At 48.8% G+C, this 15,000-nt stretch overlaps 1 protein-coding gene across 7 annotated transcripts in view; it reads left to right on the top strand.

Annotated features, from left to right (window-relative positions):
- LOC139389993 (cell adhesion molecule 4) overlaps positions 1-15,000 on the top strand; it is a 140,435-nt gene that overhangs the window by 123,112 nt on the left and 2,323 nt on the right. For 2 of the 7 annotated variants that reach the window (XM_071137091.1, XM_071137084.1), the window contains exons 7-9: positions 7,365-7,466; positions 13,615-13,743; positions 14,796-14,869. In XM_071137091.1, coding sequence (XP_070993192.1) covers positions 7,365-7,466; positions 13,615-13,743; positions 14,796-14,836 — 272 coding nt within the window. In that variant the 3' untranslated portion in view covers positions 14,837-14,869. The remainder of the gene's footprint in view (positions 1-7,364; positions 7,467-13,614; positions 13,744-14,795; positions 14,870-15,000) is intronic. The other 5 variants (XM_071137074.1, XM_071137063.1, XM_071137110.1 and 2 more) reach the window with 3 other exon arrangements.

The raw sequence follows: 15,000 nt of genomic DNA, 5'->3' as shown, positions 1-15,000 counted from the left end.
CCTCCATATCCTCCGAATCCATTCACCGTCCAATCCTAGCGTAACTTTTGGAATGAGACACCAGAAGCGTATCACAGACACAGATGTAGACATCAAAAGTGTGAGTCACTTCATCAGTTGTTTATGCTTCACAGATGTGAGAGTGCGAGGGGGTCGGGCTAGGGGTTGAGTTGTTAACTTAGCATCTGTAGTCAGTATAGTCAGTGTACCCCATGGGTGTGGCCCCCTAGTGGTTACTCCTTTCACTGCAGCCTTCACATCTGAAGATCAGAGAGAGTGTAGGAGGAGGAGACAGAGGGGGGTGGTTGCGTAACAGTTTGGGTTGCCTTAGGCTGCGCCCCCTCATACTCCCCCCTTCCCCTCCTCCCTTAATCCCCTCCCTCCTTACCCTCTCCTGAGCAGTGGCGGCGGGTGGCAGGAGCGGCAGGCATCAAACAACACTAACTATCCTCCGTTGAGAGAGGAGGTGGGTGGGAATGCCACCTTTCATCTAGCCAGAGCAGCCATCGTCAGCCACCACCAGAGCTAAAGCCACACTCTCTCTCTCACTGTGCAACACAAGTTACGCATGCCTGGCTTTGAAGTACGTCCACGCTTCAAGAAAATGCCCTTCTCTTCCTTGGTCTCTATCGTCTGTCTTCTAGAATGGTTCTTCTTCCTTGGTCTCTATCGTCTGTCTTCTAGAATGGTTCTTCTTCCTTGGTCTCTATCGTCTGTCTTCTAGAATGGTTCTTCTTCCTTGGTCTCTATCGTCTGTCTTCTAAAATGGTTATTCTTCCTTGGTCTCTATCGTCTGTCTCCTAGAATGGTTCTTCTTCCTTGGTCTCTATCGTCTGTCTCCTAGAATAGTTCTTCTTCCTTGGTCTCTATCGTCTGTCTCCTAGAATAGTTCTTCTTCCTTGGTCTCTATCGTCTGTCTCCTAGAATGGTTCTTCTTCCTTGGTCTCTATCGTCTGTCTCCTAGAATGGTTATTCTTCCTTGGTCTCTATCGTCTGTCTCCTAGAATGGTTCTTCTTCCTTGGTCTCTATCGTCTGTCTCCTAGAATAGTTCTTCTTCCTTGGTCTCTATTGTCTGTCTCCTAGAATGGTTCTTCTTCCTTGGTCTCTATTGTCTGTCTCCTAGAATGGTTCTTCTTCCTTGGTCTCTATCTTCCGTCTTCTAGAATGGTTCTTCTTCCTTGGTCTCTATCGTCTGTCTTCTAGAATGGTTCTTCTTCCTTGGTCTCTATCGTCCGTCTCCTAGAATGGTCCTCCTTTTTCTGGCTCTTCGTTCTTTCTTCTTTTTGTTTTTGTTTCCCTTCCTCTCTCTCTGTCAACCAATCCTATTTCTTCTTTCTTTCACTACCCTCTTTCCTCCTGTTTTTTTCTTTCTATATATCTTACCCCACTCCTTCTCTCTAAATGTCTATATATCTTATCCTCTTTTTGTTCTCTCTCCTCCTCCTCTCTCTCTCTCTCTCTCTTTCTCTCTCTCTCTCCCTCTGCTTCCCTCCTCCTACTTTTCTCACCTTGGCAATAGTTTGCCATCTTTTCTGGGTGTACTGTAGTTCAGAGCTCTCTGGAGGGTTCCTGTCTTGTTCAGTCCAAGAGGGACAGAGAGTGGGGGAGAAGAAGTAGGGAGAGAGGTCGAAGCCAGGTTAGTGTTCAGTTAGGGGCTTGCCCAAGTTGGATAAGCCACGCTTGCCTCTGGAAATCCCAAGGTGCACTGGGGTGGGGCGCCTGACAGGGCAAGGCTTAAAGCTCACTATGACAGATCTGAAAAACGACCCCTCACACTGTCAACCAGCTACCAAAGTTATCTAGTGTCTGATGTGGCCATGAAGCGCAAAATCAGGACAAAACGGAGGCCAATTTGTTGCAGTAGCTTTTCGCTTTTCGAGGCTGGGCGATGCTTTGAAAAGCAGAGAGAGAGCGAGAGGTTGGTGAGTCTCTGCGTAGCCAGGTCCAATGCCGCAAAATCTTTATTCAGCAGGTGTGTGTGTGTGTGTGTGTGTGTGTGTGTGTGTGTGTGTGTGTGTGTGTGTGTGTGTGTGTGTGTGTGTGTGTGTGTGTGTGTGTGTGTGTGTGTGTGTGTGTGTGTGTGTGAGAATGTGGATGTGCATGCGCATTATACATGTGCACGTGTCAAGCTCCCACGTACGTAAATAATATAGATATGAGGTTTTGTTTTGGGTGAACTGAATGCACAAGGGAGCCTGTACTCATCAGATTGTTGTTAGTCTGGATGGAGCGTTGGTTGGTTGCAGTCACCACCATTGTTAAGGAGCAAGATGGTGGTGGGATGGCGGTGGTCTGGTGGGATGGCGTGGTGGCAGTGTGGTGGGATGGCGTTGTGGTGGGATGGTGGTGATGTTGCTGGTAGAGCTCAGAGGAGAATGCTACTGATTGTCTCTGCAACGCCCTGAGGGTCTGCTTACCGTATGTCATTCAACTGAGCTGCTGTGATGAAATGGAATGCTGTAAGCCAATAAAGCCCATTAGAACTGAATTTTGAGAGTGTTGGAGATGGATGGAGGGAGAGAGAGAGAATAGACAGGAGGAAAGAAAAGGGTAGAGGGATGGATACAGAGATATATTTGTGGGAGAAGATGAGTGCAGTGTTTAGGGTAAGTCACTAATTAAAATATACCTCTATTTATTGAATGACTAAAGAAAAAGAGAGGGAGGGTGAGAGAGAGGGTGGGAGGTTAGGAGAGGGGGAGGGAGGGGGTTAGGAGAGGGTGAGGGAGGGGGGTTAGGAGAGGGTGAGGGAGGGGGGTTAGGAGAAGGTGGGGGGGGGGGGGGTTGTGAGGGAGGGTGGTTCGGAGAGGGGGAGGGGCAGGAGAAACAGGAAAGATTAGGTGAAAAACCTGAATCCCAGGTGGTGTATTCCCCCTTGTGGCTCTGCACAGTCTTCTAATGACAGTGAGAAAGTCAATGTAGTGTAGGCTGTGACCAAATCAATGTGGAGCAGCGGTAAGGGACGAGGCCTTCTGACCAGCGGCTAGATGACATTTAACCTTGTGTTGTGAGTGACGCATAGCCTACTACAGCACCGGAACGAAAAACACACAGAAACAGGGAATGTTCAATCATACGCAAGTGTTTTATCTCTCTAGTTTAAGGAATGATATTTGAGAGAAATGTCGTTAACAACTTCAACATGCAAATGGGAAAACAGCCGTGAATATAGGTGTCTGAGTGGCGAGTGTACAGAATAACAATATGATCGGAGAATGCCTGGCGGTGTGCTGACTGGCTGTACAGCCGCATAGTAAATCAGCTTTAGAGAGAGAGAGAGTGCTCATAGAGGAGTGGAATAGGAAAAGGAACAAGGGAATGTGGAAGCGGAATGAAAGAGTGCGTGGGAGAGAGGAGAGTGATTAAGGTTGAGGTGGATCGCCTCTGAGGGAAAGAAGGGAGATTTGAGTAGAGAGAGGAGAGGATGTTGGAGGAGAGGATGTTGGAGGAGAGAGGAGAGGATGTTGGAGGAGAGAGGAGAGGATGTTGGAGGAGAGAGGAGAGGATGATGGAGGAGATGATGTTGGAGGAGAGAGGAGAGGATGTTGGAGGAGAGAGGAGAGGATGATGGAGGAGAGAGGAGAGGATGTTGAAGGAGAGAGGAGAGGATGTTGGAGGAGAGAGGAGAGGATGTTGGAGGAGAGAGGAGAGGATGTTGGAGGAGAGAGGAGAGGATGTTGGAGGAGAGAGGAGAGGATGTTGGAGGAGAGAGGAGAGGATGTGGAGGAGAGAGGAGAGGATGTTGGAGGAGAGAGGAGAGGATGTTGGAGGAGAGAGGAGAGGATGTTGGTAGTAGAGAAGTCATTATTTATAAGTCTTCCCAGAATGTAGTTTTGATGGTCAAGAGATGAATCAGTGTACAACTAATTAGCCGACTGACCCTGCCCATTAATCCCTCTGCCTCAGGTGACACACACACACACACACACACACACACACACACACACACACACATTCCTTAGTCAACCGTTTTAAGTTCTCTCTCTGACTCACATGTATGCACACCCACATGGATGATGCAAACACACACTTGTGTGTTGCATACAGTAAGTGACAGGAAAGCTGAGGTTGGACACTGACAGGATAGGGGGAGGATGTGGACGAGTGAATAAAGGCAGGCTGAAAGAAAGAGGAGAGGAGGAGAAGGAGAGAGGGATGAGGGTTATGCTGATGTAAGAGGAGTGGCAGAGGAAGAAGAGATGGAGGGTCTCAGGGCCAGAGGGAGAAGAGTGTGAAGAGGGAGAGCAGATGGAAGAGTAGTTACCAATAAATTACCCTAGAACGAGGTGTGTGTGAGTGCGCGAGTGTGTGTGTGCGCGTGCGTGCGTGGCGCATGGCTCGTGAGAGAGAGGCGCACAGTGGTTCGATGAAACATATCTCTACTGCACCCTGCTGTTTCAAATGGACAGTTTGATGAAGTGTTTCACACACACTCACACACACACACCGTGCTCCCAGCCTCTCACTCAATCCAACTGTCTCAGTCACTTAAAACCACTTAACTGTACCCTCACTGTCTCAATAGGCATTTTACCTTACCATTGTGTCAGTATCCAATCTATTGTCTCATATTGAATGTGTCTGTCCCAACACAACGCACATTGTTCCACAGAGAATGCTTCCATCAAACACAATGTCTTCTGTCTCCCTAGCTACTGAGTCATAGACAATGTGTCTATGGTAGAAAATACGTCTGCATCCCAACCATTGTTTTATAGTGAATGTGTTGATGTAATTTGCCAATGTCTGTCTCCCTAGCTACTACTCTATAGAAATGTATGTCATAGTAGATAGAGATGTCTGGATAGTAGAGATGTCTGTAGTAACCATACCATCTAGAACAGTGGTCACCAACCTTTTCTGACTCAAGATCTACCGCTCAGATTATTATCAATTTTTTAACTGTTTTTCTCCCCAATTTCGTGGTATCCAATTGGTGAGATACAGTCTTGTCCCATCTCTGCAACTTGCGTACGGACTCGGGAAAGGTGAAGGTTGAGAGCCGTGCGTCCTCCGAAACACAGCCAAGCCGCACTGCTTCTTGACACAATGCCCACTTAACCCGGAAGCCAGCCACACCAATGTGTCGGAGGAAACACTGTACACCTGGCGACCATGTCAGTGTACATTGCACCCGGCCCGCCACAGGAGTCGCTAGTGCACGATGGGACAAGAACATAATTGCCGGCCAAACACTCCCTTAACCCGGACGACGCTGGGACAATTGTGTGCCACCCCATGGGTCTCCCAGTCGCGGCCGGCTGCGACAGAGCCTGGAATCGAACCAGGATCTCTAGTGGCACAGCTAACCACTGCGATGCAGCGTCTCAGTCCTCTGCACCACTCGGGAGGCCTCTCAGATTTAAAAAAAACATTACTTAAAAACATAAACCTATGCAACATTAACCAATTAAAACCAGTTCTGTATCAATGAGGTTTGTGCAGTAGGCTATAGGCCCAATACATTATCACTGCAGACCATTTAGAAATTATATTTACAAATGTACGTATATCATCACACTGGTAGTAGATCATGTGTTGTATGTCTTGTGAGGCACAGCTGAGTAAACATAATAATGTATTTATTTGTATTACTGCACTGATGGCCTGCATCTGATGGTCAGTCTGAGGGGAGGGAGGGAGCAGCTGTGAGGCTGTCTTTCACACGACTCACCGACACCCTCCCTCCGCTCTCCCTCCCTCTGCTCTCCCTCCCTTTGCTCTCCCTCCCTCTGCTCTCCCTCCCTCCGCTCTCCCTCCCTCCGCTCTCCCTCCCTCCGTTCTCCCTCCCTCTGCTCTCCCTCTCCCTCCCTCCCCGCTCTCCCTCCCTCCGCTCTCCCTCCCTCCGCTCTCCCTCCCTCCGCTCTCCCTCCCTCTGCTCTCCATCCCTCCGCTCTCCCTCCCTCCGCTCTCCCTCCCTCCGCTCTCCCTCCCTCTGCTCTCCCTCCCCCTGCTCTCCCTCCCTCCGCTCTCCCTCCCTCCGCTCTCCCTCCCTCCGTTCTCCCTCCTTCCGCTCTCCCTCCCTCCGCTCTCCCTCCCTCCGCTCTCCCTCCCTCTGCTCTCCCTCCCTCTGCTCTCCCTCCCTCTGCTCTCGCTCCCTCCGCTCTCTCTCCCTTCGCTCACCGTCCCTTCGCTCACCGTCCCTCCGCTCACCCTCCCTCCGCTCACCCTCCCTCCGCTCTCTCTCCCTTCGCTCACCGTCCCTCCGCTCACCGTCCCTCCGCTCTCCCTCCCCCGCTCTCCCTCCCTCCGCTCTCCCTCCCTCTGCTCTCCCTCCCTCCGCTCTCTCTCCCTTCGCTCACCGTCCCTCCGCTCACCGTCCCTCCACTCACCCTCCCTCCGCTCTCCCTCCCTTTGCTCTCCCTCCCTCCGCTCTCCCTCCCTCCGCTCTCCCTCCCTCCGCTCACCCTCCCTCCACTCACCCTCCCTCCGCTCTCCCTCCCTTTGCTCTCCCTCCCTCTCTCCCTCCCTCTCCCCCCTCTCACCCTCCCTCCCTCTCCCTCCCTCTGCTCACCCTCCCTCCACTCACCCTCCCTCCGCTCTCCCTCAATCTGCTGCGAAAACAGGACACAGTCTTCCTGCTGATGGATAACTCAAGTCGCACTGCATTATTTCTGCCTCATGCACCAAATCATGTTGTTACTCCTATGTCCAGAGAATGTGAAATATTCCTTGATATTAAAAAAGACACAAGCCACTAATAATAACAAACGGAAGCTTATCGGAACACTTCTATACTCCTTCATTGCAGCTGCAGTGCTGGTTGTAGCCTGAGTGGAAGTAGGGAGAATGCACATTTTATGGCATATAAAAGTGTTGAACAGTGTTGACAGTGCTGAATAACAACTTAAACATGAACTTACACATAAAAACAGCAGCTCTTTGCTGTATTCGTTGAGTCTAAATCTTGTCATGGTTTTGAAAGTTTTGAAATCTTTACTATATCAAATTTGATGTGCATTCGAGGTTTATTTTTTTATAGTCAATGGTTAGAGGAAACTGCAGACAGTGTTCTGAGCTATCTGATTGGCCAGTGGTAGGCCTATAGGTGTACTTGATAAGCTCCCTGGGCCCGCCAGGTAGGCGGAGTTATACCTTCAGACATATATATGACATGGTTGAAAATGCCTTCCCGGCGCTAGGGCTGCTGAATCAAGTGCACCTACTGACAACAGTGCAAAACAAAGGCTTTATCGTTGGGTTTTTTACAGAAAACATTGCTGATCAACTAGGAATGCCTTGGAGATCGACCAGTCGATGGCTCTCACACGATTGGTGACCACTGATCTAGAACCTGTTTTTCATAGAAAACTATGATTGTCTTGTAGAGTATAGTGTGTTATCCTTGCCTTGTCTGTTGTAGAGAATGTGTCTGTCACTACCATGGTCCTTCCCACCTCCCATCACGCCACCTCCCACCCAATCACCCTCCTCATAACCCCCAGCTACGCACCGGACCCCCGAGGTAACGTACAGCCCTCCCTCACCCTTAACACACTCCTCCTCTCCATCTCTCCATCCTTCCCTTCCTTCATGGGTCACAATCACCGCCTCTTAACAGCTCTTCTCCTCCTCTCCATCTTTCCATCCTTCCCTTCCTTCATGGTCACAATCACCGCCTCTTAGCAGCTCTTCTCCTCCTCTCCATCTCTCCATCCTTCCCTTCCTTCATGGTCACAATCACCGCCTCTTAGCAGCTCTTCTCCTCCTCTCCATCTCTCCATCCTTCCCTTCCTTCATGGTCACAATCACCGCCTCTTAGCAGCTCTTCTCCTCCTCTCCATCTCTCCATCCTTCCCTTCCTTCATGGTCACAATCACTGCCTCTTAGCAGCTCTTCTCCTCCTCTCCATCTCTCCATCCTTCCCTTCCTTCATGGTCACAATCACCGCCTCTTAGCAGCTCTTCTCCTCCTCTCCATCTCTCCATCCTTCCCTTCCTTCATGGTCACAATCACCGCCTCTTAGCAGCTCTTCTCCTCCTCTCCATCTCTCCATCCTTCCCTTCCTTCATGGTCACAATCACCGCCTCTTAGCAGCTCTTCTCCTCCTCTCCATCTCTCCATCCTTCCCTTCCTTCATGGTCACAATCACCGCCTGTTAGCAGCTCTTCTCCTCCTCTCCATCTCTCCATCCTTCCCTTCCTTCATGGTCACAATCACCGCCTCTTAGCAGCTCTTCTCCGCCTCTCCATCTCTCCATCCTTCCCTTCCTTCATGGTCACAATCACTGCCTCTTAGCAGCTCTTCTCCTCCTCTCCATCTCTCCATCCTTCCCTTCCTTCATGGTCACAATCACCGCCTCTTAGCAGCTCTTCTCCTCCTGTCCATCTCTCCATCCTTCCCTTCCTTCATGGTCACAATCACCGCCTCTTAGCAGCTCTTCTCCTCCTCTTAGCAGCTCTTCTCCTCCTCTTAGCAGCTCTTCTCCTCCTCTTAGCAGCTCTTCTCCTCCTCTTAGCAGCTCTTCTCCTCCTCTTAGCAGCTCTTCTCCTCCTCTTAGCAGCTCTTCTCCTCCTCTCCATCTCTCCTCCTCTTAGCAGCTCTTCTCCTCCTCTTAGCAGCTCCTCTCCTCCTCTCCTCTTCTCCTCCTCTTAGCAGCTCCTCTCCTCCTCTCCTCTTCTCCTCCTCTTAGCAGCTCCTCTCCTCCTCTCCTCCTCTCCTCTTCTCCTCCTCTTAGCAGCTCCTCTCCTCCTCTCCTCTTCTCCTCCTCTTAGCAGCTCCTCTCCTCCTCTCCTCTTCTCCTCCTCTTAGCAGCTCCTCTCCTCCTCTCCTCTTCTCCTCCTCTTAGCAGCTCCTCTCCTCCTCTCCTCCTCTCCTCTTCTCCTCCTCTTAGCAGCTCCTCTCCTCCTCTCCTCTTCTCCTCCTCTTAGCAGCTCCTCTCCTCCTCTCCTCCTCTCCATCTCTCCTCTCTGTCCTTGTCTTGTCACTGACACCCTTTGTCTGATTTAACCTTCATTTTTTAAATTTCTTTTTATTTCACCTTTATTTAACCAGGTGGCCAGTTGAGGACAGTTAAGTTCTCATTTACAGCTGCGACCTGGGCAAGATAAAGCAAAGCAGTGCGACAAAAACAACAAGAGTTACACATGGGATTAACAATCGTACAGTCAATAACACAATAGAAAGATCTGTATACAGTGTGTGCATATGAAGTAAGGAGGTAAGGCAATAAATAGGCCAATAGTGGCGAAGTAATTACAATTTAGCAATTTACACTGGAGTGATATATGTGCAGATGAGGATGTGCAGGTAGAAATAATGGTGTGCAAAAGAGCAGAAAAACTAAAACTAATATGGGGATGAGGTAGGTAGTTGGTTGGATGGGCTATTTACAGATGGGCTGTGTACAGCTGCAGCGATCGGTAAGCTGCTCTGACAGCGGACGCTTAAAGTTAGTGAGGGAGATATGTCTCCAGCTTCAGTGATTTTTGCAATTAATTCCAGTCATTGGCAGCAGAGAACTGGAAGGAAAGGAAGGCCCTTAACTGGCCTTCCCACACACGCTCTCACACACGTACACACACACATTCCCCCACTCTCATCAATGGCTGGCTGATGCTGTGCTCTGGCCACTCAGTGTTGGGGCTGTGTCAGTGTGTAAGTCCCATTGGGTGGGAGCACACATGTACTGTGTTATTGTTATAGACCCAGGGATGGGACGGCCGTAGGACTTCTGTGAGGGTCATAAGGATCTTTGGGTGGAATGACACATACGCACGCACACACATATATGCACGCATACATACACACTCACATACACACACACACACACACACAGGGCCAGCTCTAGCCTTTTGGGGGCACTAAGTGAGATTTGGTTGTACGTTTTAAAGTTGATTTCCTGCAGTTCAACACATTTTGCCATGGGGTGGAGAGAACTTTGAACAAATTATTACAAATTTCATACAATTGTGCTCATTTTGCCATGGGGCAGAGATACATTTTTGCTGATGTAAATCAAATTTTCTGCAATTCTACACATTTTGCCTGGTTGGCGCTAAACACAGTCCAGCTCGTCTTCACCCAGCCTGGCAGACTTTTTGTCAGTACCACAGTTTTTAGTGCCTCCCTTCTCGGAGAACCTCTCTTGTACCTCTCTGAACTCAGCAGCAGACAGAGAGCCCCTGCCACTCTCCTACGTAACTCTTCAGGAGCAGCGTTGTGTTGAGATGGTTCCTGAGATGGGGTACTGCCTAGAGGGAACCGTTTCTGCAGGACCTTTTGGAGACGCTGTGCCAGTGTGTACCCTCTTCGAGTTGCTCAATACGCTACAGGTTAAGGACAGCCCACCAAATATCTTTGAGTGCCAACTGCGCCTCTGGACCCAAGAGTTTGAGTCATGGAGTGAGGAGGAGAGGAACAGTTTCCTGCACATTCTAGAAGAGAGGGACCCGATCTTTGTTGCCTACTTCTACAGAGGTGTAGTTGGGACAGCAAGCAGGGATTGAGGAATATGGAAAATACAGGGGGAATTGGTAATTAACTACAATGACCATAATCCATTGCACATCTACTTGTCCGGTCTGTGTTTCTTTTGCATCTTCAAGGTGGTAGGCATGTTGTGTCAATCAAATGATACAAACCCCCAAAAAATCTCTTTTAAATCCAGGTTGTAAGGCAACAAAATAGGAAAAATGCCAATGGGGGGGATACTTTATATATATAGTGGCTTGGGAAAGTATTCACCCTAAATTGAGCTCAGTTGAATCCTATTTCCATTAATCATCCTTGAGATGTTTCCACAACTTGATTGGAGTCCACCTGTGGTAAATTCAATTAATTGGACATGATTTGGAAATGCACACACCTGTATATATAAGGTCCCACAGTTGACAGTGCATGTCAGGGCAGAACAAAGTCATGAAGTCGAAGGAATTGTCCGTAGAGCTTCGAGACAGGATTGTGTCGAGGCACAGATCTGGGGAAGGGTACCAAAACATATCTGCAGCATTTAAAGTCCCCAAGAACACAGTGGCCTCCATCATTCTTAAAAGGAAGAAGTGTGGAACCACAAAATCTGTTCCTAGAGCTGGTCGCCCGGCCAAACTGAGCAGTCGGGGGAGAAGGGCCTTGGTCAGGGAGGTGACCAAGAACCCAACGGTTACTCTGACAGAGTTCCAGAGTTCCTCTGTGGGGAGCCATCTCTGCAGCACTCCACCTATCAGGTCTTTATGTTTTGAGTGGCAAGACGGAAACCAATTTTCAGTAAAAGGAACATGACAGCCCGCTTAGAGTTTGCAAAATGGCACTTAAAGGGCTCGTAGACCATGAGAAACAAGATTCTATGGTCTGATGAAACCAATACTGAACTATTTTGTCTGAATGCCAAGTGTCACGTCTGGAGGAAACCTGTCACCATCCCTACGGTGAAGCATGGTGGTGGCAGCATCAAGGACTGGTAGACTCGCAGGATCGAGGGAAAGTACAGAGAGATCCTTGATAAAAACCTGCTCCAGAGCGCTCAGGACCTCAGACTGGGGCGAAGGTTCATCTTCCAACAGGACAACGGCCCTAGTCTCTGAATGTCCTTGAGTGGCCGAGCCAGAGCCCGGACTGGACGCTCCCCATCCAACGTGACAGAGCTTGAGAAGATCTGCAAATACAGGTGTGCCAAGCTTGTAGCGTCATACCCAAGAAGACTGGAGGCTGTAATCGCTGGCAAAGGTGCTTCAACAAAGTACTGAGTAAAGGGTCTGAATACTTATGTCAATGTGATATTTCAGGTGTTTTTTTCAACAAAAAAAATCTAAAAACCTGGTTTTGCTTTGTCATTATGATACCATTGTGTGTAGGCTGAGGGAGGGGGGGCAATGAAATCCATTTTAGAATAAGGCTGGGGGCAATGGGGCAGTTTCTCTCTATCTATGTCTCGCCCTCCCTCCTCCCTCACCACCTCTCTAACTCTCTCTCATCTCATCCATATATATATGATATGATGACAGGTATTATTGTCATTTGGGGCGGCAGGGTAGCCTAGTGGTTAGAGCGGTGGACTAGTAACCGGAAGGTTGCAAGTTCAAACCCCTGAGCTGTCAAGGTACAAATCTGTCGTTCTGCCCCTGAACAGACAGTTAACCCACTGTTCTTAGGCCGTCATTGAAAATAAGAATTTGTTCTTAACTGACTTGCCTAGTTAAATAAAGGTTAAAAAATATATATTCTTCTGGGGTCCTAACCGACCACTTATGTCGCTTTTGCCTGGAACCGGCCCTGAAAATACACACACACACACACGCAGAATGGCAGGGCTGCTTCTCTGTCTCCCACTGTGAGTAAGTGGCTGTCATCACACAGAACAGAGAGACACCACCTGGATCTCTTCTGTCCATGTGTGTGTGTCCTCTCTCTCTCCTTCATCCTCACTCTCCAGGTCTTTATTTTCCTCTATTTTCTTTTACCTCTCATCATATCCCGTCTTCTCTGTCTCATAGCTTCTCTCTCTCCCACTCTCCTCCTCCTCACCACCTTTCTACCTCCCTTCCTTTCTCTCTCCCTCTTTCTACCCCACTTCACTCACTCACTCACTCACTCACTCTCTCGCTCTCTCTCCATCTTTCTCTCTCTCTCTCTCTCTCTCTCTCTCTCTCGCTATCTCTCTCTCTCCATCTCTCAGGGGGAGAGATGAAACAGAGGGAGCAGGGCATTATTCTGCTCTTTCTGACAGTCAGGAGGTGTGCACCTGCTGTGCCTCGTGTTTGAATGTCAGAGAGAGCGATGCGGGAGCGTTATTGGGCGCGTGGGGAGAACGGCAGGCTCCTTTATACTGTCACTCATTACCCACCGAGCTTTGGGCACAGCGAGGGAGAGAAATGCACCATGGGAAGGCAGCGCTTAATTTTTCATCCGTCATGAAATATTACTCCGGCAGACTCTTCAACAGACACTTCTATACTCTTTTCTTTTTCTGTCTTGCCCGCTGCCACTGATAGATAGACGGACACACACACTTTCTCATCTGCAAGTCGTCTTTACTCTCTCCCCTCCTCTTTTTCCTTCATCCATCCTCCACCTCTCTGTGGCTGTGGTCTTTTGTTAGCATTGTGTTAATGGTTCCTGTTTTAATTCCAGTCTGGTAGAGGTCTTGGACCATGCCCATTCCTATGTGTCCTTGTGTCCTGGGCAGGGTTGGCACTATGTATTCACACACACACACACACACACACACACACACACACACACACACACACACACACACACACACACACACACACACACACACAAACAAACAAACACAAGACTGTATGAATCTTTATTCTGGGAGTGTCTGTGGTGTAAACACAGACTTGCCTCTGACTCAAGGTGCTCTCTGTATATCGGAGCTCTGTTGGTCTGAGCTCTTCCAATCTCCAGTGTTCTGTGGGTAATAATGCAGATATGGTGAAAGATACAGTAGATGATCTCACCGTTCAGGGATGTACAGACTTTGATTTAATACTCCTTCTCTCTTTCCTCCACATATATCTCTGCCCCATTTCTCTTTCTCTCTCTCTCTCTCTCTCTCTCTCTCTCTCTCTCTCTCTCTCTCTCTCTCTCTCTCTCTCTCTCTCTCTCTCTCTCTCTCTCTCTCTCTCTCTCTCTCTCTCTATCTCTCTCTCTCTCTCTCTCTCTCTCAGACCCCGGTGCAGTGATTGAGACCCACAGTGCAGTACCGTACGCTGTGATAGGGGGCGTCCTGGCTCTGCTGGTCTTCACCATCATCTGTGTTCTCATCATCACCATCTGGTGCTCTGTCCGACAGAAAGGTAACACACACACGTATGCACACGCAAGCACACACGCACAGAAACACACACACACAGATGACATTCACACTATTGAAAAGTTATTTGCATTCCATTAAAGGTGAGACTACCATGAATTGTCAATGGTCACGCCTCACCTCGCTTTACAGTATCTGTCTCAGGGAATGGAAAAGAGTAAATAAAAGATGGACCCAAATGGATGGAATGAGATGGGTAGGAAAAGGGCACGCTCTTTCCTCTCTCTCTTCAGAACATGACAAACGACCTTGTATCTTGTCCAGGGGGGTTGATGGGAAATGTATGCGCGGCCATGTTGTTTAATGACCCCTATGGTTTACTGTATCAGGGCACATCAATTTTAAAAAACACAGTTACCCACGCTCCCCCATAACTTTAACAGTCTCTGGCAGCCCCCTGATTCCTCCTTCGGTGCCAATAAAGTTATCCGGCCATAGAACCTTTGAGACCAGGGGAGGGGCCATACAGCCAGAATGCCAATCAGCAAATAGACAGAGCCATTACAACCAATCAGTGAGCGGAGACAGCACAATTAGGGCCCTGTCTCTGTCCTGCTGTAGCTGCCAGAGTGCCAATCAAAGCCTTGACCAGACACACTATCAACAAAGAGACGACTGCCATTGGCTCCTGCAGTGATACATCATCAGCTTGAACATGATTGGGCTTGTTGGGCAGGTTTCCCGGATACAAATGAAACTCCTGGACTAAAAAGCATGACTAGGCTTAATCTGTGTCTGTGTCTGGCCCTTTAAGTTCTGAACTGATGATGGAAATCAGAGAGAAATTATAGAATTTAGTTTGATAGTTTGACTTTCTCTTATTATTATATTACTCTGCCGTAGCTAACTTCCCCTCCGTTCCTTCTGTCTCTCTCCCTCTCTCTGTGCCTCTCTCTACCCTTATCTTTCTCTCTCTCTCCCTCTCTCTGTGCCTCTCTCTACCCTTATCTTTCTCTCTCTATGCCTCCGCCCCTCTTTTTCTCTATTTGCACCATGCTTGGGCCTCTCTCTCCTTTCCCCCTCTCCCTCTGTCAGGCTCATATCGTACCCAGGAGCCTATACTTAATTGGTACTGACCTAATTCTAACTGAACTAATAATTAATCACAGGTAGGACTTCAACAATATGGTAAAGATTGCTTTGATGGGTTCACAAAATGTCACAAGGATTATATTACTCTGTCACAACTAACCTCCACACCCCTTCACCTGTCTCCCTCTCTCTGCTGCACAACCTTCTC

The sequence above is a fragment of the Oncorhynchus clarkii genome, chromosome 3, assembly GCF_045791955.1.
Source record: "Oncorhynchus clarkii lewisi isolate Uvic-CL-2024 chromosome 3, UVic_Ocla_1.0, whole genome shotgun sequence".
NCBI classification, from domain to species: Eukaryota; Metazoa; Chordata; class Actinopteri; order Salmoniformes; family Salmonidae; genus Oncorhynchus; species Oncorhynchus clarkii.
The sequence above is the reverse complement of the archived record's forward strand: the minus strand, read 5'-3'. Positions and strand labels throughout refer to the sequence as shown.